General features: G+C 41.0%; 4 protein-coding genes across 6 annotated transcripts; 3 read left to right on the top strand and 1 right to left on the bottom strand.

The window, feature by feature from the left end:
• Positions 1–1,886: 1,886 nt before the first annotated feature.
• Positions 1,887–6,818, top strand: paox (polyamine oxidase). Its single transcript, XM_076742255.1, has 10 exons — positions 1,887–2,156; positions 2,625–2,801; positions 3,205–3,335; positions 3,459–3,646; positions 3,981–4,162; positions 4,295–4,464; positions 5,224–5,309; positions 5,442–5,554; positions 5,654–5,808; positions 5,915–6,818. Exons 1-10 carry the CDS (start codon positions 2,003–2,005, stop codon positions 6,065–6,067), a joined length of 1,509 nt encoding a protein of 502 aa, XP_076598370.1. The 5' UTR covers positions 1,887–2,002; the 3' UTR covers positions 6,068–6,818.
• A 403-nt stretch (positions 6,819–7,221) lies between these two features.
• On the top strand, positions 7,222–10,814 carry mtg1 (mitochondrial ribosome-associated GTPase 1). 2 transcript variants are annotated; one of them, XM_076742802.1, is made up of 11 exons: positions 7,222–7,470; positions 7,624–7,688; positions 7,970–8,074; positions 8,168–8,254; positions 8,374–8,430; positions 8,942–9,032; positions 9,142–9,203; positions 9,307–9,403; positions 9,524–9,605; positions 9,716–9,828; positions 10,470–10,814. In XM_076742802.1, the coding sequence occupies exons 1-11, from the start codon at positions 7,368–7,370 to the stop codon at positions 10,565–10,567; spliced, it is 960 nt and encodes a 319-aa protein (XP_076598917.1). In that variant the 5' UTR covers positions 7,222–7,367; the 3' UTR covers positions 10,568–10,814. The 2 variants fall into 2 exon arrangements, with proteins under 2 accessions (XP_076598917.1, XP_076598918.1); XM_076742803.1 differs by having other exon boundaries at positions 7,374–7,511; positions 7,624–7,690; positions 7,972–8,074.
• A 56-nt stretch (positions 10,815–10,870) lies between these two features.
• sprn (shadow of prion protein) lies at positions 10,871–13,336 on the bottom strand. Of its 2 annotated transcripts, none has more exons than XM_076742806.1 (2): positions 13,218–13,336; positions 10,871–12,486 (listed from the first exon to the last, which is right to left on the bottom strand). In XM_076742806.1, the coding sequence occupies exon 2, from the start codon at positions 12,484–12,486 to the stop codon at positions 12,019–12,021; it is 468 nt and encodes a 155-aa protein (XP_076598921.1). In that variant the 5' UTR covers positions 13,218–13,336; the 3' UTR covers positions 10,871–12,018. The 2 variants fall into 2 exon arrangements, with proteins under 2 accessions (XP_076598921.1, XP_076598920.1); XM_076742805.1 differs by lacking the exon at positions 13,218–13,336 and adding an exon at positions 12,841–13,008.
• A 744-nt stretch (positions 13,337–14,080) lies between these two features.
• On the top strand, positions 14,081–19,387 carry echs1 (enoyl CoA hydratase, short chain, 1, mitochondrial). The gene is made up of 8 exons (XM_076742801.1): positions 14,081–14,295; positions 16,097–16,294; positions 16,412–16,539; positions 17,230–17,329; positions 17,431–17,535; positions 18,235–18,354; positions 18,450–18,517; positions 18,613–19,387. The coding sequence occupies exons 1-8, from the start codon at positions 14,205–14,207 to the stop codon at positions 18,676–18,678; spliced, it is 876 nt and encodes a 291-aa protein (XP_076598916.1). The 5' UTR covers positions 14,081–14,204; the 3' UTR covers positions 18,679–19,387.
• The last annotated feature ends 2,414 nt before the right edge of the window (positions 19,388–21,801 follow it).

Genomic DNA, 21,801 nt, shown 5'->3' with positions numbered 1-21,801 from the left:
ATAGGAATGGAAATAAAATTTTAATGTGAAAAAAAATCTCTGCACATCTGAATATGCATCACCCTCAGCAGGTGCATGGACAAGCATCACAACAAATTCATATATGTACATAAAGGCTGGTTAAATTATCCGATCAAAAATGAGGTCAATTGCTGAGAAAACACACACATACCATCCATCCATCCATGGGTGTATAGGTGAGGTGAGATGTATTTTTTTCTTAAGATATCCTTAAAATATCACACTATTATACTATAAGATTAGAAAAAGATTAGAAAGAAGTGTTATTAATATTAATACTGCTGCTGATAATAACCAATAGTGTAATTTTTACACTGAGTTCATCGTTAACACTCAGCTCCAGTTGTAACATTGACTTTGTCATAAATAGGAGGTCTTTAATACCTTCACATTGAATTTGTGTATAGTTATTACCTGAACATCTCTCTAACTCAGATGTTTCAGAACAATACAAGATTCCCAGCTGAAATTACCACCAGGACATCAGTGGTGTCCCTTTCTGTGGCGCCACCTTCTGGCCAAAATGTACATATTTTCTACTCAATAATTGTGATAATTAGAGCTTTCTCTCCATTTTTAGCAGTGTATGCAGTTAGTATGACAGCTCTGAGGGCCACACGTAAGGGAAATGGTGGTTTTAGGGAGTGTAGAGGCTGTGACACAGTACATGCCACATGTACACACGTACGTTCAAAATTTGGTATAGACATATGATAGGATACATAAAAACATTTCATGTTTTTTCCCTAAATGTATTATGTTATTAGGTAATATATTTTAAAGGGCAACTCCACCCATTTCACATGTCTGGGGGAATATAAAATCTTTTGAGGTTCAAGAGGAAGCTGCACAAAATAAGTTGAATTGCCTCTGTGAGCAGATAAAAGGACGAGGCTTTCAGTTGACATGTCTATATGTTTTGGGGGATGTTTTGTGTCCTTTTTTTGCTCTGTTTTTAGACTTAGCTCAGGGCAGAATGAGGCTGCGACTGTTTATCACTAGTTCACAGTGGGAATCTTGTCTCTCTCAGGTTTGTCTTCAGTTGTTATGGCGGGTGGCCTCAGCCCTGCTGGTGGTTCCAGTGGAGCAACAAACATTATCTGTTGCTGAAGGCTACCAAATGCTTGGAAAACATAACTGTGGAAAACTCTGTATCATGGTAGTATCATGGTGGGTACCATGGGACTAGATCTTTAGAGGGCACAGTGATAGACACTGTGGGCACTTCATGGAGTTCCACGGCAGTACCATTGATGTCCAGATAACACCCAGGCAACATAACAGATGTCAGTACGACTGACCGTTTTGGAACGACTACAGGAGGTCTTGGGAGGGATGTTCAGATCAAGGTCATATTAGGTTGCAGTCAGGCAGGAGTGAAAAAATAAAAATAAAAAGGGCACCAGCAGCAAGCAGACAGCCGTGATGCATTCATGGTGACACTGTTCCAAACCTAGTAAATATTGAGATTGTTTTGTGGTTTGGGTTTAAAGTATAACTACAAACACACATTAACTATTTAACCATTAAGAGGCTCATAGAGGGAGCATATTTCTTGCATGTAGGTCAGCCAGTGTGCCACTGCAGAGCGTTTTCTGAACTGGACCAGCGGTCTGGAGCGCTTTTCCCGCAGATTAGGCCACCAGAGGGCACTTTGTCATCCATCAGGGCGCTTATGAGGTGGTTTTCAATAACAACAATGACCTAAGATTGACATTTACTGTTTTATGCCTGAGCTTGTAAAGTTATTATAACCAAGGCCACAGGAGGTAAAGGGCTGAACATCACATCCTGCGACCATTCACCCGATCCGATCCTCTAAACGACTTTTACTTTGAAACGCTTCACCGGAAAGCATTTTTTTTAGTCGCTTCAAACCTCCTGCGGTAGCCTCCGGAGTAGGAACAGGACAGTTAAGCAGAGTTAGCGGTGTTGTCAGCTGTGAATGATATAAAGCGTGCGCAGCGGTGAGGAAGCAGCCATGGTTCTGCGTGTGGACGCGAAAATCGTGATTGTTGGATGCGGGATATCCGGTGTAGCAGCGGCTCACAGGCTGGTCAACGCTGGATTTCAGCATGTGCGAATACTGGAGGCGACTGCAAGAAGCGGAGGACGGATAAAAACAGGCAGACTGGGTGAGCTGCTCTGTGTACCAACACCTCCTCTCTTTCGCCTACTCTTTTCAGACTTTAGCAGATCATAATAAAACATTTTCTTTGACAGTCTCAAAGGTCGTTTTCCATTCAGGCGCAGGAAGTTTGAGTTGTGTCTCAATGCTAGACTGAGCTCTGACAGCAGCTTAAAGATGTCACAGTCAGAGCCTTTTGTTATCTCTTTTGTTGTTTAACTAACTGTGGGAAATGGGATTCCACATTAAAACAAATCTTACAGATCCAAATATTGTCGCACCTATTTTTTTTCTAAACTAAGGCTAGACCTATTTATGTCTGCTGTAAATCATATGACTGACTGATAAGACATTATTATGTAAGGGTTATGACACGTTAATTAACAGCATACAATTGAAGGAGCAAAAACAAAAGAACCAAGATACATTATAATCCTTGTTTTTTCTTCAACTGCACAATCTCTTCCATGTGCAGGTGATAATATCATCGAGATCGGGGCAAACTGGATCCATGGACCGTCCGAGGGGAACCCTGTGTTTCGTTTGGCCCGGCAGTATGGCCTCCTGGATCCAGAGGCCCTCACCCCAGAGAACCAGACCATAGACGTCGGAGGACATCTCCCCTGGGTTCCCAGCATCTTAACCAGTTCAGGTATGTATTTGTATGCATAGAGTAGATGAATATATCTCCAAAATAAATGGGTGATCTTTATTGGATTTCCAGCTAAAATAAAGTACAATATTTTGGCTGTACTCTCATTAATTGAGTATTATTCATCAGTTGCAGTCTACTGCAAAATCAGACAAGAACTGAAATACATTAATGTAACACAGAGGAGAAGCAGGTGTTCTTTGCTGTCTTCTGCCACTGTGGTTTATCTGCAGTCTGCTGCATAAGTCACTCATAAAGCTACTTAATATTAATGAGTTGGAGTGTCTATGGGATATTTTAGGTGTGTGCTTTGTAGCAATGCTCTACAGTAATGCAAATGCAGATTTAAATTAAACCGGGAATGGCAAAGTACAAGTATTCTGTGGTTATGTGACGTGTGCAGGTCAGAAGCTGAACACTGAGGACATCTATCCTGCTGTGGAGATGTTTAATGAGCTGCTGAATGAAGGTGCAAACTTTCACAGTCAAGGAGGAGAACCTTGGGCCAGTGTGGGAGATTTCATCCGCTCAGAGGTACATTTATTTCACTACCTAATAAGACCGGCAGTGTGTTGACTTTTAGCTAAAATATCTGAGATCAGCTGCCAGCTGGAATACCTCAGATGTTCTTGATTTGTTGCTTGTCGTCTTGCACAGGTGCAAAAAAGAGCAGCAGAGAAGTGGAAAGATGTTGACGCAGCCACTAAATCTCTGCGACAGTGTGTGATCAGCAACATGCTGAAGATGGAGTGCTGTTTTAATGGGAGTCACAGCATGGATGAGGTGGGCCTGGGGGCCTTTGGCCTCTATGAGAGTCTACCTGGATTGGATTGTACATTCCCAGGGTTCGTACTCCAACGCTGTATACATACATACAGCAGCTGACAATTATTTCAATCATCATTTGATTAAATCATTATTTCCTACATTTACGTATTATTAATTTCATAAGTGAATGTGGTGTCTTGGAGTTACCTGTTGGACTGGCAAACAAAGGATACTGCATTTAGTTTATAGTGACATGAAGTAAAGAAAAAGAAAGAAATCTTAGTGTTTGTTATGTTGTACCCAGCAGGTATTGGTCATTTACCTGAGACATGCAGTACCTGAGCCCCTTACTTAGTTTGTACATTAATTGATTATGACAGTACATATATGTATTTTTTCTTTCTCGTGCAGTGGCTATGAAGGTCTAATCAAAAACTTGCTGTCAGAGCTCCCCAGTGGTTTAGTGACTTACAGTCGGCCCATTCGCTGTGTCAACTGGAACAACACAGAGAAGAGAGGAAACCCTGTGATGATCGAATGTGATGCCGGGGAGAAGATCTCTGCTGATCACGTTATCGTCACAGTGCCTCTAGGTACAATCAGATGCATTCAACCACAAACACAGCTTCATATGTTGTGTGTTTTGTATTTTCTCAAAAGTCGCCATTCTTAAGCAGGTTATCCACTGCAGAGCTTAGCCTAACTTGTTTGTTCTGCTTCATCAGGATACCTAAAGAAGCACCATTCAGCCCTGTTCCATCCTCCTCTCCCTCTACACAAGCTGCACTCCATCCAGAGACTAGGATTTGGAACAAACAATAAAATCTTTGTGGAGTTTGATTCACCGTGGTGGGATGCTGCCTGTGAGATAATCTATCTGCTGTGGGAAGATGAGGTGAGACATAAAGTCATTTACTGTAAAATACATGCATACCCACTCAGTTACACAGAAACACTGTGATAAACCAAAGTTTAGATGTAGATACAGCCTATGCAAAGAATATTTGAATTATTAAAACATTCAGAGGAAGAGGAATCAGCAAGGCTTGTTAAAAGAGATGAACCTTTATTATACCAAATTAATTATTCATTAACTAGGTTGCTAAACTGCTGCATTAAAATCAATATAATTAATAATTAACAGACATGGAACAAACAATCAACAATGACCACAAGCTCTGAGGGACACCTGGATCCTTGTAGCAGGACTCAGGAGCCTCTGTTATGATGGTGGGCCACAAGTCATGACCATTTCTAAGTGCTTCCAAAAGGGTTCTTCATTTCTTCTCTTTGTCCTCTTGCAGGATCATAGCTCCGCCGAAAATCATGCGTCATTAGGGTCACATGAGTCATGGTGTAGATGACACAATAGGTGTTGATGGGTGGGTCGTTGACACGCCCACCCATCATGTGACTCAGTGGGGTCATGGGAGTCCCGGTGTGAATGGCTCTTAAGCTGCCTGGGGAGCTTCTAGAGCCACAAGCAAGTCCAGTTGCCTTTGGAAGCACTTAGAAGTCTTAGCCTTAACCACAACAGAGTCTAATTCTCCACCCACACCCATCCCAAAGATGTTTGATGTTTATGCCACAAGTTAGGAAAGAATCTAATGCATATGAACATTGACGTGCCTGTTTCATCTCTGCCACGATTCAGGACGTCATGTTGGACCAGGTGCCAGATGTTCAGAGACCCTGGATAAGGAAGTTGTTTGGATTCACTGTGGTCAAACCCACTGAAAGGTCGACACCTGCATTAGGCAAACAAATGCTACTGCACTCCTAGTTTGTTCATAATGTATTTGTTCAGAAATGAACTGGAAAATGTAATGATTGATTGATTGAAACATAGTCCTGTGTTGTTTTAACCTTCAGGTATGGCCACATTCTCTGTGGCTGGATTGCTGGGCATGAGTCAGAGTACATGGAGACACTGTCTGAACAGGAGGTCACACACAGCGTCACGCAGCTCATCCGCAGGTTTACAGGTGAGTCTAAATAAGTCATAAGCATGGGACCGCCACTCCCGTCTTGATGGTCTTAGAATGATCTCTGTCAGTACTTGTAGACTAACTGTGTGCGTTTAGGGAATCCCACCATCACACCGAGGAGAATCCTGCGCTCCCAGTGGTTTCATGACCCCTGGACATGCGGCTCCTATAGTTACTGCGGAAAAGGCTGTTCGTTTCAGGACCTGGAGAACATGATGGAGCCCCTGCCCACAAAGGGATCACAGGCACAGGTACCTACATGTTCATATTCAAACATAAATATGTGTAAACACACCAACCAGCACATCATTGACCCAGGTTTAAGACTCTTTGTTCCACCTGTTTGGTCTGTTTCAGCCCCTGCAGGTGTTGTTTGCTGGAGAGGCTACTCATCCCTGCTACTACTCCACCGTGCATGGAGCTCTCCTCACCGGGTGGAGGGAAGCTGACCGACTCATCTCTCACTACTCCTCCATCAGTCCATCTGAGCCACCCAAGTCAAAGCTTTAAAAGCACAACAAAAATAGATTCATGAGACTTAGTGCTAAAATTTGCTGCTATTTGTAAGCCTGCTGTTTATTTTAATCTGCCGCTTTAAAATTTCAGTGCAGTGTGACTGCTGATTTCAGTGCATTAATGAATGGACTTAGCAGGTAATGTCAGCCGGGACAGGTAATCCACACAAGTGATCAATACAGTTATTTTACTTTCATGAAATACATTCAGCCAGCCAGGGAGGTGTTCCAGGCACGTCCAGCTGGGAGGAGACCACGGGGAAGACCCAGGACTAGGTGGAGAGATTATATCTCCACACTGGCCTGGGAACGCTTCGGGATCCCCCAGTCAGAGCTGGTTAATGTGTCCCGGGAAAGGGAAGTTTGGGGTCCCCTGCTGAAGCTGTTGCCCCCGCGACCCGACCCCGGATAAGCGGTTGAAGATGAGATGAGATGAGAAATACATTCAGGATACATCTTTGAATATTAAATGATGAAGGTCAATTCTTCCTCATTCTGCCTTTAAGAAGTGACCTTGAAATGAAATAACACTTGTAGTAATCCTGTTTGCAAATCAGCATGATTACAAATCACTTACAAGAATTAATCAGGATTTTGTAACGTCATTGTCTCTTTTTTTTAAGACTGATTGAATTGCATACATTTTTTAACTTTCCCTTTTGATAATGTAATCGTTGATTATGGATGATTGTGATTAACTGTCAAATATTGTTAATAAATTCTACATTTGTGGAACTATTCTGTTTGAAGTCAATTGGTGAATTATTTTTTAACATTTATGTGCAAAATATTTGATGTTCCATTTAACTTATTTAAACATTCAGTTGACTAATCATTTTATTGTTTGTAACTCACAGTTTGCTGTCTTAACTTGAGCTTGCATAAAACAGTTTTTCGCATGATGATGAATTTTGAATGTTATAATGAAACATGCTTGATCATAGAAAGAGTGTTTGGACTGGAGAACATAAAATTATTATATACATAAATAATTATTGTTTGAAGTAATGTATTGTTAAAATTGACAGGTAACGTTGTCCAGCGAGACCTTCTTGACACAAACATCCCCAAAATTATTGAATCACAAAACACGGACTAGTATGTTTTATACGCTCATGTCCTGGAGCGGAACAAAGATGCTGGACCTGCAGTTTCGACTCGGCATGTAAACAGTGTGGCACACCGTTAAAATGTCCAGTGTGGCAGGATGAATTTTAGCTAGTTGCTCAAACTAAGTCTTCAGTTGGCACAAATAAAAGCCAGCCGTAGTTGTATTTAGTTTTTATTTAGTAGCCATGAAACTGCTCCAGGCGCTCCGTAATATCAGCAAGTTCAGAACCGTTTTCGACTTCGGTGAACGGGAAGTGGCTCATTGGTTCCCCGGACACATGGCTAAAGGTGACAGCTAGGCTTAAAGTCCTCTCCAGAATATGTGAAATGTACGTGCGTGCAACATGAATGTTAATACACTGTGTAAAGCAAGTCCTGTGTGTAATATAACTTACCGGTCACATAAATGCCATAACAGTAGTTTAAACTGTGTGTTGGCAGGAATCAGGCAGATGAGAGCCAGCCTGAAGAATGTGGACTGCATCGTTGAGATCCATGATGCCAGAATATCCTTTGAGTTTACTGCATTCATGTCAGTATACAGCAGAGTACATTTTAACACATTTAATTACATATTTAACATTGCAGTTAATCCATTTTATGTCATCATAGTATTGTATTATCTTCTGGAAGTGCCAGAAGATGCCTAGTTAATAATAATAATATCTTACTTTTCAAAACAAGCAATTTACCACCCTGAACACCACACCACCCTCTGTGGCCAGGCAGCATTGTAGCATATATGCCCTCTGGAGCTGGACTGAGTTTTTTCTTTAACATTATGCACATGCCCTTCTCTGGAAGAAACCCCTTGTTTCAGGAGACCCTAGATGTCAGGCCACATCTGCTAATTCTCAACAAGATGGACCTTGCTGATCTGTCCAACAAGGAGGTCAGAAGTCTTGCTGCTATTGTAGCGGAGTCAGGCGTCATCAGCATTTTAACATCGCCAACACAAACTGATGTCTTTTCATTTCCCCTGCAGAGGATCCTGAGGACGCTGAAAAAGAGCGGCGTGAGGAACGTTCTGTTCACTGACTGCCTGAAGCAGAGAGACGACAACATCAAAAAGGTAAAGGTCACCTTCACTGTGCACTAAACAGAAGTTTGTCCTCAGCTGGTATGAAATAGAAACAATGAGTATGAATGTGCAAATTATTCTTGTTTAGTTGTTATTGTTGTTTTCTGTAGTTGGTGCCAATGGTGGTGGAAATTATTGAGAGCCAGCCGCGCTTCAACAGAGATGAGGTAAGCTAACCCCAGGCAGTTTAATGTGTTTTAGATCATTTCTAGTTGGACAAAAAATTGCTAAAAAATTACAGCCCAACAGACATTTTAAAGCAGTGCTCTCTGGTGGAAAAGCTTTGTCCTCACTGTTTCTAAACAACCTCAAACATAAATTCTTGTTACTTATCACCCAACATACACCAATACCAAGAAATCTGCGATAAGTTCTATAACATATAAGACTTACCAGCAAAAATATTACAAAAATAACAAGTCATACCCTCACAGAGGTTTGATCGGTGCTTTTCAAATAATACTAACATTTTGTCCTTAACTGATATTTATTTAAACGTTGACCCTACACAGAATGATTGTGACTCTAAAGCGTCTTTTTTATAGCCTCACTGCAGCCAAATCTGCATGGATTCATTTATTTCCACTGTTATATTTAGCATATTTTCCCACTATTCAGACTTTTAATGTAATGCTAATACACTGGCCATGCTGTAACATTGTCATGTAAATGTTTCAGAGCACAAGTTATTGCCTGATGGTTATTGGAGTGCCCAATGTGGGGAAGTCATCTCTTATTAACTCACTAAGAAGAACAAACTTGAAAAAAGGTACGTGGAATAAAGTAGCTGATAGTTGTTGAACATTGATTCAGTGTCATAGTTCAAGATCATTTTCACCCCCCCAGTCATAAATGTTGTCATTTCACACCAATGTCAGGTCGTGCGTCTCGAGTAGGTGGGGAGCCAGGTATAACTAGAGCGGTCCTGACTAAAATTCAGGTGGGTATAGAGGACATGTTGGTCTCTGTGTCTGTCTGTGTGTTCATGGGTTCATTGTGTGTGCGCATCTGTCCAGTATATTTGTAGCTGTCTTTGCCCTCAGGTGTGTGAACGACCTGTAATCCACCTGTTGGACACACCGGGCGTCTTGCCTCCGAAGATTGAGAGTGTTGAAACAGGCATGAAACTGGCTTTATGTGGTGAGTGAAACACCATGTGGAAACTTTCTTACTGTATTCAGAGGAATTGCTGCTACATTTGTCTCCATACAAAGTTTTTCTGATGTGCTCAGCAGGTATTTGAATATTTTGCCTTTCCAGGAACTATTCTGGACCATTTAGTTGGTGAAGACGTTATCGCTGACTATTTACTCTATTCTCTGAACAGGCTGGAGAAGTTCAGGTGTGAGCTTTCTTCCTAAATTCTAACTGAGTCGACATTCATATGATCAGTGTATTCCTTTTGCTTCACATTACCGTGATTGCTTACTGTACGGGTGTGTCTATGTGCAGTTATGTGGAAAAATATGACCTCCAAGAGCCCAGTGATGACATCCAGAATGTCCTCAAACGCATCGCCATAAAACTCAAAAAGACTCAACGGGTCACAGCCATTACTGGAGTGGGTAAGATAATGCTAATCCTACAGATATACATGCTACATACAGTAATTTTGATGACGCTAACGCTCAGTTTCATTTATTTAAAGGAAAAGTTTGACATTTGGGACTATATTTACTTGCTTGCTTGCTTGCCAAAAGTTAGATGATAAAAACAGCACCACTCTGTTTCCAGTCTTTAAGCTAAACAAAGCTAACAGGCTGCTGGTGGCGGCTTCATATTAACTATGATGCGAGATTGATATCAGTCTTCTTATGTAACTCTTGGCAAGGAAGCAAATAAGCATGTGTCCCAAAGTACTGTTCCTTTGAAGATGGCGGCCATTATAACCAGATATGTGCACATTTGCATACATCACTAACAGTAATGTAGCACCCAGACTGGCTCTTTAAACATAGGAACAGAAATTCTGTAACTGTAGGATGCAAACAACCAGTAAGTAGTTTACAGAGCTACCACAAAATACTGAATCATTCTAAATACCAAAGAAATGACAGAACAAGAGGTTCAAAATTGCATGTTCAGCCACTTTTCCTTTTGCAGGGTGAAATCTACATCAGGATTCTCCAGGATCAGTCAGGAATATGCGCACCCTCACTCGCTTTTCAGTCACATGATAAAAATGTTTGTTCTTCATCTTTCTCAGGAAACATTGCCGTCACTATCCCAAACTACACTGCAGCAGCTAACGATTTCATAAGAGCCTTCAGGAAAGGAGAGCTGGGACAAGTAATGCTGGACTGACCGGAGCCATTTTAATGAAGCCAACCAGAGACCGTTTGTGGGCTTCGCTGGTTTGCCCTCAGCCTGGAAGGATCTATATTTAACCACGAAAGTGTCATCAAGGGAGCACAGTCAGACTCTGTCCTCATGCCTTTGACATTTTGAGGACATGATGCAGTCTGTTTTGTTTAGGGATGATGTAAAAAAAAAAAAAAAAAAAAAATCAACGAAGCACTGCATCCTTTGTAAATAAAAGAATTTTACTTGATTCAGGTCAGCCATTTTTTCTCAGCTTTGCTTTGAGAACACGAGGCGACTTCTGACTCAGTGTAAACAGGATTATTTATTAGCATAAAGACAGTGATAACAAACTCTTTATTTATTATTCACATAAGTGTTATAGCAGATAATAGAGTGCACTTAAAGATGTGGAACAGTCTGTTGCTCCTGAGTGTCTACTGCAGGTAAAAAAGCTTTTTTTTTCTGGGATGACAGACAGACTGAAACACGAATAACCGTGGAAGAAGCTATTTGTTTCATGGCTCATACACAGGTCTGAGAAATTAATTAGGTAAATTACATAAAAGTGTTGTTAAAAAAATGAGTTGCACAGAAATTCGAGATGATTGTGGAAAATCTTTCCCATACTCTCATTCGATATTGGTTGTACATCATTGAGATCACTGAGCGACATCTTTAACGTCAGTCTTGAAGTTACGTTTTGCAGAAAGAGTGGAGTAAAAAACTAAAAGCAAAATGTTCTAAGAATTTTGAAAAATGACGTGGCAGTTTTCATTTCAGGTGCAGAATCAATGCTGGTGCCAATTTGGTGCTTTCACTCTGTTAATTAGAGTCAATTTTAAAGAACGGCTGGTCACCTGCAGACGCCTCAGTGTCCTATATAAACTCCACGCTTTGCATTTAGTCTGCTAATACATACAAATAATCACCTCAGTTGTACTGAGCAGTGATATCTGTCAGTCACTTTGCATTTTTTGTGCATATTATGACAATTAAGATTAAGATACAACTAAGTTTGGCAGGACAACTCTGTGGCAGCCAGTCACACTCTTTATGAGGTCTAGTGACATTTTTACTGAAAACGTTTCCTTCACTTAGATACAAGAATGAAGCTTTAGGGAAGGAAACTAATTCTGATTATTCTTAAGTTTCTTGAGTTTCTGTCCAACAGACATGTAGATTTGACAAAAGAGCACTCTTTGAGAGGTGAAATGTCACATTGAATATTGTGCTGGTAATGTGCATTTGTCCACTGGTATAGATGATAAAATATACAGTACACTGATGGTTTTTGTGATTGTTACGTCCTTGCACCACTGTGTTGCACCGCTTAACAGGTCTTCCCTGTGCAGGTTCCAGCCAGTCCTGCACTTTATACTCAGATCCAGGGCAGAAGCTCAGTCCTAGACCGAATCAGGAATGTATCCTAAAAAAAAAAACAACATGAACGTCTACAGTATATTGTCCAGTAAGAGTCCATATTTGGGGGAGAATGTTGCAATAATGATAGAAACCAGTTGAGAGAGAGAAGATCCATTTTGAGTCGAGCCTGACATTAGTGCATCAAAATAATTGGTCCTGTTGTAGTAATCCAGCTCCTCCTCTGAGCTGTCGGCTTTGTTGCGGCGGTAGGCAGAGGCGTACCATTTATCCGCTGTTAAGGCCACTGCAGCCCCAGCTGCTGCTGCACTGGCCACCCTCACAGGGGAGCTCCGCCCTGCCGCCCTGAAGCGAGAGCGGGTCCCACCGTAGCTGCCTCCTCCCCGGTAACTCCCCGCTGTGGAGCTGCGGGAGGGGGAGCCCCGAGAGGAGCCCCGGGACCCTCCACGACCACCCTTGGACAGAACGGGCTCACACAGGAAAGCAGAGAGGAGGAGGCAAGTCCAGCATGTTGCAAGCACTTGGTTCATTACTGACATCTGTGCATGAAGAAGACATAATGGAGAAGCTCACTTTAGGCCTACCTGTGTTGGTTATGCTGCACCTTTGGTGTGAAATGGAGAGTTACCGATCATATGTCGAATGTGGCTGTAAATCATGAATAATTCTCATTTGATTCCTGGTGGCAGAACATTTCAGCAAATTCAGAATATCACCCTTAACTGGTGTGACATAATATGTTCTCAGCAGCAGTGAAGAACTCAGATTATACTAGTGGTCAACAAATGAGAGATATCCTTGTTGTCTTCAGTGTTGTTGAACATGGTTTTCATACAGACACATTTCTGTGTTGCAGATTGCAAGTAGGTCAGTTTAAAAATAAATATGCTCACCACAGAAAATTGCTGTTGGCTTCCAGCCTTCATATACATGAAATAATATTCCATCTATGGATGGTTATGAAAAAAAAAAGGCGAAAGATGGCATGTTTGTTAGTAACAGGCCATCACTTGAAATGCATTCTAGAGATTTGGCAGGTAACTGGGCTAATTAAGCAGAAATGCACAAAATATTCTCATTTTTGTACTACGATATGTAATCATGTACAAATGCATGTACATCTCAAATGCGTGCATGCATGATGTTCATCTCACTGTATCCTCATAAATTAGCCTGTCCGCTACTGTAGCCTGAAGGGATCCCACCACCACTGCAAAAGAAATGCATTGTATGCGTTTACATCCACGTTTAGCAAATGGTGAGTGCTTACCTTTTCTCCTGTGTTTTTTCCCTTGCTTAATTTTTGGCACTCGGGGGAAAGATGAAAGGCTATTGTCACGGTCGATGCAGGCTCGTTCACGCAGATGATTACGAGAACGCGCAGCGCGCTCCCACAGGAGCGTCTGGAGAGTTCCGTTATAGGAGCGTCAAAAACTGTCAGACTGGTCAAAAGCTTCTTATAATCTTATTTTGGATGAAGTGTCTTTCATAGCTTGTATTTTTTTTTTTTTTTTTTTTATGTCCTGACTGATACATTCATCCACCCCCTGACTCTATAAGGTAACCAGGTTAACTTGATAATGATAAAATGCTCATGAAGTTAATATGGTTTCTCTTTGAGAATAAAACGGAAGGCCTACTGAGAAAAGTAAGTAATATACTTGTATATGATCTCTTCGTATAATCCTTTCATGACAATTCTTGTGGTTACAGGCTATTTGACCATATATCTGTTTATCATTTCAAATTGTTTTGTAGGATACATTTTATTTCAAGTAAAAAACTAAAAATCATGTATAAATTTTGACTTTACACTGAACACACAGATATTGTAATAATGCTATTTAGAAAATCTTATGATGATATATACATTTTGTCATTTTTACCGCGATGTATATGAAATAAATGTTCACATTTGAATAATAATCTATGATAGCCTAATATAAAAGTAATGATATGTGATAATTGTCATTGAATTATATGTAATCTTTGAATAATTTAAACTTAACTAAACAGGAAGATAAATAACAGTATGTTATATAAGGCAACCCCTCTATGAAAAAACAGGTTTCATTTAATTTCGTGAAACAACAGAATTAATGGAGCTTTGACGATGATAATTACACCCTGCAGACAGCAGGTGGCGGTAAGCCGAGTTTGAGCTCGCGCTACCTTGTGGGAAAACACCAGCGAAGAAGAGAAGGTACTAGGTAAGAGTTGCTCGCGATCTTGGAGGAGGTTCTTAGTCGTTGCTGTCATGGCTTTCCTCTGCAGAAGTGCTGCTTTGCTCCTGAAGCCCTCCAGAGCAGCGCCGGCCGTCCTTTCTGCCGCCCGCCTCTACAGCTCAGGTGTGTGTTTAAAAACCAGCTCAGGGTCACTTTATTGTTGCCTCATGAACAGCTGGCCCTGCCGCAATGTCATGAAACCTGCGTCACTGAATGTGCGACGCATGTGAAGCAGGCGAACTGCTAACATTAGCTAACATTAGCTAACTCAACGTAGCTTTTTCAGACATTTAACTGTGTGCAGTTTTATCTGCACCACAAAGCGTTTGAGTGCTGAATTTCAGTGGAAGATAAATGTATCCCATGTTATTGACAGAAGGACCAGCACAGTGTAAAGGGAAATTCCACCCTAAAATGGAATTTAGAGGTGTTTTTGTTATTTTAACGTGTTGGACACGATATGATTTATTTATGGACAGTGAATCAGAAGTGAAAGTATTTTGATCCCAAAATATTAAAAGACCAAACACAAAACAACAGAAAACCACAGAATAAAACCCTGTAACCCAAAATTACATCGCTCCTATCAAAACACCTAAGTGCGACAAGGACAAGGTGATGGCTGAGGTAAAAATGTAATTTAAGATGTCTTTATAAAATAAAGAGTGTACATTGACTTCAAATTTCAGTCCAGACACAGATCCTGGAGCTGCTCCACAGATGTGACTGAATAATAACATCTGTCAGAACAATGTGACAGCAGTCAGGGTGATTTTTAGGGATGAGGACAGACATGTAGTGATTTACAGCTTGAAGAGCTTTCCTTCATATTATCCATGACACCCAGACATACTCTGGTGCTCAGATAATCCAAAATCTTGATGATGAGTTTAAGTTTGCTATCTTTATTTAAAAAACCTGGAAAAGTAGGCAATATTGCAGTCACCATGTCATTGATTTCTTCAATATTATAGTTATATATGTTGTCAATGAATTTGTAATAGACATGAGATGAGGTTTATTTATTTATTGGTAGCATTGTTTATAGATATATGTGTGTGTGTGTGTGTGTGTGTGTGTGTGTGTGTGTGGCCACAATAATCAATATATTGAGAGATAACTTCAAGATACCATCAAGTGTCCATGCAAATCGTCAAAATATAATATCTCAGAGTATATTCTGTTTTTAGGTGGATTTTCTCTTAAAGGCCCACCATAAAATCTGCTGGCAAGCACCAACCACATGTCTTGTTTCTGTGACTTTGCTCTACCTTGACACAGGTGTAAAAACCTTGAGTCAATGTGGGTCCTTCACCGTTTCTTGAATGATTAACGTGGACTTCACCTTGCGTTGTGAAAACGGCGGCTCTGCTGGGACCACTTTGGTGCCCCATGACCTAGTTGAAACAGCACAGTGACCAGCAGTGCACAGGGTGCATGGAGGTCTTAAAAAGTCCTGCGTATTTTCTCTCACTTGCTGTACCATTAGTTATATATTTTTTGATATGATTGTGGGCTGTTGGGAGATGTTACAAGCTTCTAAACTATTGCTGGTATTTTCAGTACTGCTAGCTACAGAAGGTGGGAGGCTCATTTCTCATTATTGGCAAGTGTCTATGTTAGCAATGACAAATGACTCAGTAGCTTTTAATAGTCCAACCACCCATTTTCTGCTGTTTCTCCAGATCTAGGTTGCTTAATATGCTTAGTTGTATCAGTAGACATTATTGTTGCATACTGCTGGAAAAAATGTAATATAATGACCAATAATATTTTCCCTCTTGATTTTCCATCATATAATGTATTAAAATGCAGTCTACATGCTATTAAAAAGCTCTAAAATCTAACTGGGTGAACCCTGCAGATGTCCCTGATACTCAGCACACACAATCTGACCATCGGTGTTGGTTCTGTCTTCATGCAGGTGGTCAGTATGAGTATATTTTGGTGGAAAAGCGAGGTGAGAAGAAAAATGTGGGTTTCATCCAGCTGAACCGGCCCAAGGCTCTCAATGCTTTGTGTGACGGGCTCATGAAGGAGTTGGGACAGGCCCTGGACACCTTTGAAGCCGACAGCAACATTGGAGCCATCGTCCTCACCGGCAGTGACAGAGCCTTTGCTGGTGAGGCAACTGAGTGTGTTTTTCCTCCTGTGAGGAGCAGAGAAAGTACAATAAGCTGTTTATGATATATATGATATGATATATATTAGTGTTAAGCTCGACTATTGTGCTTTTCAGCGGGAGCAGACATTAAAGAGATGCAGAATCGAACCTTCCAGGAGTGTTACGGTGGAAACTTCCTGGCTCACTGGAACAGAGTGACCACAGTGAAGAAGCCTGTGATTGCAGCTGTTAATGGATTTGCCGTGAGTGTCTTTTTGTAAGATGTTTTTTTTGTTTTGTTTTTTTTCTTTTTTTACAGATAGAGAAACCTTCAAATTACAAAAAACAAATGTTGTAAATGTGGAAATGAGTAGAGCAGAAACAAAACAGATACCAGATTCAAAACAATAAACAGACAACTGAACTAAAAATGAGGGCAATTCAGCAGATGAGTGGGAATATAAATACGTCACAGAAAGTAATGATAATAAATGAACTTTTCCACTGTGTACTGTTTCTGCTCCAGGGACCAGGCTGTCCTCCCCGTCTTATCTCCCATTCTTTTTTCCCTCCTCCATTGCCTTAATCCTTTAACTAAGTCAGCTGAGTGTCTCATTTCAAGTCATTGAAATCATCATTTATCTGTAGAGTTTCCCGGTATGATTTAAACGTCTTCCTTTTTCCCATTACCCGATTTGAAATCCAACACAGTTCAATCTAAATCTTACTTTTTTCGAGGGGTATATAAGTTTTGGTTGTGTATTGTGTCTTGGTTGCACTTCCACATATCCTGTACGACCAAGTGGAAGCACACTGTTACCTCAATAACATTGTTGTATTTGATCCGTTCAGAATGCACAAAATGTAGATGAAACACTGATGAATCACTGCACAGTGAGCTTCACTTCCTTGTGCCTTGTGTGTGTTTCGTACTCTACGTTCTGCTGCTTTAGCTGGGTGGCGGCTGTGAGCTGGCCATGATGTGTGACATCATCTATGCCGGAGAGAAGGCGCAGTTCGGCCAACCAGAGATCCTGTTGGGGACCATTCCTGGTAAAGACTCACTTCTGTCTACTTTTCTTCCTGTACTGACTCCACTTCCTGATACTAAGGTTACCAGATTCTTGCTGCTCATGACGTCCATCTACCTGCAGGGGCGGGTGGCACCCAGCGGCTGACCCGTGCGGTGGGCAAATCCCTGGCTATGGAGCTGGTGCTTACAGGAGACAAAATTGGCGCTCAAGAGGCCAAGCAGTCAGGTAACATCAGTGCTGTAGGGAAGATTAACTCGAGTACTGTATTTAAGTACAGTGAGTATATTTTTTATGCTTCTTGATGCGTCAAGGTGTAATCACTAGGTACGTTGCTAAAGACGAAACGTGTTTGACTTGTTGCTTTTTACAAAAAAAGCTGTGTCTTCTTGGTGAGTCAGATTTCAGATATCTATGAGGTGTTGGTTTCACCGAAGAGATATTTACCCTTGAAACTTCTCACATGCTTTCATTTCAATAATTTGTTCCAGGTATTTCTAAAAAAAAAAACAGATGAGAGAAAAGTCCAGAAAAAATGAATAGAAATTTGTGAAGAAGAACGTTATTGTGTCTCCTTTGCTGTTCCATTAATCATCTCATGAAATAGTTAAATGTGGCTCCACCTTGATCAGCTACTACAGCAAAACATTGGTTACACACAGGAACATCAATAACAATCTATTAGATTATTATATATTAATATTTTTTTGTCACAGGGGACATTTTTCTCTAGAATGAGTACTTTTACTCTGATTATACTGTACTTATTGGTTTTGAATGAAGGAATTGTAACTGAGTATTTTTAGATAGTTGTATTGGCACTTAAGTGAAGGATCTGAGTACTTCTTCCACCTCTGGGTACCAGAGACGCTAAACTTTTGACAGCATAATATAATACTTCATTCAGTATTTTTTTGTGTTTCCCAGGTCTGGTGAGTAAAGTCTGTCCTGTGGACCAGTTAGTGTCTGAAGCTATTAAATGTGGGGAGAAAATTGCTTCCAACTCCAAGCTGGTCTCTGCCATGGCTAAAGAGGCTGTCAATGCAGGTGTGTGACCTCATTTCAAGAAGTTGATTATCCTGAAACCTGCTGAACTGAATTAGCGTCCGTGGTGTCTGACTTGTTCCTCTGTGTGATTGCAGCATATGAACTGACTCTGGCTGAGGGTAATCGTTTGGAAAAGCGTTTGTTCCACGCTACCTTTGCTACGGTGAGTAGGAGAGCCCATCTGAGAGCGAGCGAGGGGGGTCGACTCTGATGTTGACAGTCCAATCATGATGTGTGTGTCTGTGTTTTTCCCTGCAGGACGATCGTAAAGAAGGCATGACAGCATTCGTGGAGAAGAGAAAGGCCAGTTTCCAGGACAAGTAAAAGAGAGCAGATCAAAGTTGGGACAAGATCACAAAGGTCCTGATGTCAGGGGGTCATTTCCTTATCTGCAATGCGTTCAATGATGCCAAAATCCTGATGTAGTGGAACATATGAGATGTTTCCATTAAGATTTGGCACTGAGTGAGTGAGTGAGTGAGTGCACAAGAGTGTCTTATCACAGTGACCCGCCTGCTGAGGCTCTGTATCAAAATCAAATGCAAACGATAAATGTCTGAGTGCAGGAGTGCAGGGCTCCACATACCATTAATACCATTTAATTACTGTTATAATCAGTGTGTCGTAGGTGGAATCAGTCTTGATTACTTGTACTGACTTTGCCTTTTCTTTTCCACTATCAGATGTTTGTCTGCATTTTGTAGGCAACTTGTTTCTCTATAAATTTTACAAATAAAGCTCTAGATTGGTTTTCAGTACTGTAACTGAGAAACAGAAATGGGAGGATAATCTGCTGTATGTATTAACACATTGTCAAAGACTGAGCCCTGATAATATTAGGTAATACAGTATGATTGCAAATAATTCACAGGTGCCTGTTTGTAACTCAGAAACATCCTGGTTTCAGAGGCTGATTTCAGTAAGTAGAAGAAACCACCATTCAACCAGTGTGCGCTTCACACCACTAGATGGGGCTCTTGTGCTGTTGCATAATGTAGAAAGTGGACACGGACAATAAATTCAGTAAGGCCTGTTGCGTGATCACCCTGTTGCACGCAGATAAACACTTAATCTGATGCGAGTGTAAAGTGAAAATTATGAGGTCAAATCACTGGGACACTTAAAAAAAAAAAAAAAAGAAAAAAAAACTATTAAGAATTATGTTTTCTAATTAGAGTAGAAAATTTTCCATCAGTCTATCAAAGGAAAACTCACTTGTGATTTATTGAAGTAATAATAATGAAACAATAATGATAATAAGCCATTTTTTTGCACAGATGTGTGTAAAGTCAAGTAACCAAAGGGCTCGATTCCCCAAAATGTCAGTGAGAAGTTATTATTTCTGATTTAACTCTCTGTGGTTTACAAGAAATTCTGATAAATGTCTGAAAGAAGACACTGGGGGAAAAAAAAAAAAAAAAAAAAAAAAAACACTTACCGTAGATCTATAGAAAGTCTTGTCTTACATATTAAATTGTATATGTTAGAGCTTGTGCATCACCTATTAACTGATATTATTCGGGGACACATAAAACCATAATTCTGACTTCAAAGGAAACACCAGAACAAATTTGGTTAGTGTGCGCTTTCTTTGGCCGCTCCAATCATCGCAAGGCACCTTTTTCCACTCTGATCTTCACACGGCGGCGCCCCATATCTTCACAAGGCCATGGCCTAATTGATTTTTATTTTCATTCAATATTCCCCTGGAGCTTGCTTTCTTGTCAGCCCCCTGGAACAAAACTTTAAAGAAGAGGAGGGGGATGAAAAAAAAAAAACTCGTCTCCTCACTCCGCGGGGAAGCACAAAAGTCTGCAGAGAAGGCCCGAAAAGAAGCTCCTCTTTGAGGCTACCCAAAGGTCAAAATAATAAATGTAGACTCAATTGAGGCTCTCCACACAGACAAAGGGGGCAAAACGTTACATTTTGGCAGCGCGGACCCTCATAGCGTGATAAACTCATTTAAAGAGGCCGAAATAAAGAGAGAGCAGCATGGGTCCAGAGAGGGAGAAAGGGGCTTTCAGTCCGGCAGACAGGCCTGGCTCCTGCAAGGGCCCTTTCTCCTGCCCAGCAGCCTCCCAGCCCTCTCCAAAAACCACTCTCACTTTCCTCAACGATACCGCCTCTGTGCCACTCAGTCGTACTGGTGATTTTTATCTCTGTTTTTACATCCAACTCATTTTACATCCTCGTGGATCAGGTTGTATTCTCAGAATTCTTCCATCATTTGCATAACTCAAAGCAAAGATAACTGAAGGAGGAGGCAGCTACACAAACACGGATCCGTCTCCATAGGGAGCCGCAGGTTACCATAAAGCTGATAATAAACTTAAAGTTTCCTACAGCAGATGATTGGACAATTAGCAGGAAACACTAGAGCAGCGTTACACACAGTCCTGCAGGCTATTACGGGAACGAAGCAAAATGCATGTGGAATGAAAGAATACTCTGAACATATACAGCTAATATTCGCAGATTAAAAACATGCAATAAAGCACCAACGTATTTCTCCCGTTCGTTATTAACAGCAGCTGTATGAGGATTATAAATTCACTATACAGGGCCGCAAGTCTGCAATGTAAAGTGTGACTTGACTTTTCTAAAAGCCTTTTTATATGTAGATCTGCCTCTTTTTGTGCAGAACCAGGATCTGCGGTCATGGAAAGGATTCCTCAGCATTTTTGTGCCATCCAGCTGAGAGTTTCTGTGGCGCAGATGAAACGGGCCGGGTGGAGTGGTTTTCATCTGAAAAATATTTTCATTATCTCACATTCTTGGCACCACGAGACCGCGTTGGAATAACACATTCAGCGGTGTCTGCTTTAAATTATGCCCACCCAAGGGTGTCAGAAACAACAAAGACCGAAGATGAACCGAAAATGACATCTGTCGCACTAATGACACCACCGTACTTTATAGCTTCACACAGGCTACTGCAAACCTTGATCATTTTGGCATAGTGTATTTGCAAAAGCGACTCTACGTTTTGTAATAATCAATAGGCCTAAATAGACTTTTTCATACCAATTAAGACATGTAGCTAGGCCTAACACTTGCGGCGCACATATTGCCAGCCTTTTTCACTATCCGCCAACCCCACAGCGCTAAACGTTATGTCAACAAATTCCAAATGATTGTTTATTTATGATATGAACTAGGCTTACGGACAGAGCAACAGTTTGAGAGTTTGATATTTTAAGTATAGTGTTGTAAAAGAGACTCGACGTGTTATCCCCGCTAACCAATCACATTAGGCTGCCCGATCACATGACACGTTTCCTTTTCTCGTTGAAGTTAAATAAGCCAGAAAATTATCCGGTAGACCAGCAGTCCCCAACCACCGGGCCATTTGGTACCAGGCCGCAAAGAGAGACTGAGCAAAATATATTTTATTGATCATCAGTCTGTCAGTGGTTTTCCTTCTGGAGGTCAGTACTCGGGGCCGAC

The sequence above is a fragment of the Chaetodon auriga genome, chromosome 11, assembly GCF_051107435.1.
Source record: "Chaetodon auriga isolate fChaAug3 chromosome 11, fChaAug3.hap1, whole genome shotgun sequence".
Lineage (NCBI taxonomy): Eukaryota > Metazoa > Chordata > Actinopteri > Chaetodontiformes > Chaetodontidae > Chaetodon > Chaetodon auriga.
This window is presented reverse-complemented; position numbering and strand designations above follow the sequence as displayed.

What these genes read in the sequence shown, in the direction of transcription:
- paox (XM_076742255.1), top strand. Translation starts at nt 2,003, where the DNA reads ATGGTTCTGCGTGTGGACGCGAAAATCGTGATTGTTGGATGCGGGATA. An exon ending in TTGGATTGTACATTCCCAGG is followed by an intron (nt 3,647 to 3,980) that starts GTTCGTACTCCA and finishes TTTCTCGTGCAG; the next exon opens with TGGCTATGAAGGTCTAATCA. An exon ending in CAAAGGGATCACAGGCACAG is followed by an intron (nt 5,809 to 5,914) that starts GTACCTACATGT and finishes GGTCTGTTTCAG; the next exon opens with CCCCTGCAGGTGTTGTTTGC.
- mtg1 (XM_076742802.1), top strand. Translation starts at nt 7,368, where the DNA reads ATGAAACTGCTCCAGGCGCTCCGTAATATCAGCAAGTTCAGAACCGTT. An exon ending in AAGAACAAACTTGAAAAAAG is followed by an intron (nt 9,033 to 9,141) that starts GTACGTGGAATA and finishes CACCAATGTCAG; the next exon opens with GTCGTGCGTCTCGAGTAGGT. An exon ending in AACAGGCTGGAGAAGTTCAG is followed by an intron (nt 9,606 to 9,715) that starts GTGTGAGCTTTC and finishes GTCTATGTGCAG; the next exon opens with TTATGTGGAAAAATATGACC.
- sprn (XM_076742805.1), bottom strand. Translation starts at nt 12,894, where the DNA reads ATGGAATATTATTTCATGTATATGAAGGCTGGAAGCCAACAGCAATTT. An exon ending in GCCAACAGCAATTTTCTGTG is followed by an intron (nt 12,487 to 12,840) that starts GTGAGCATATTT and finishes CTTCATGCACAG; the next exon opens with ATGTCAGTAATGAACCAAGT.
- echs1 (XM_076742801.1), top strand. Translation starts at nt 14,205, where the DNA reads ATGGCTTTCCTCTGCAGAAGTGCTGCTTTGCTCCTGAAGCCCTCCAGA. An exon ending in CAGTGACAGAGCCTTTGCTG is followed by an intron (nt 16,295 to 16,411) that starts GTGAGGCAACTG and finishes TGTGCTTTTCAG; the next exon opens with CGGGAGCAGACATTAAAGAG. An exon ending in CAGCTGTTAATGGATTTGCC is followed by an intron (nt 16,540 to 17,229) that starts GTGAGTGTCTTT and finishes CTGCTGCTTTAG; the next exon opens with CTGGGTGGCGGCTGTGAGCT.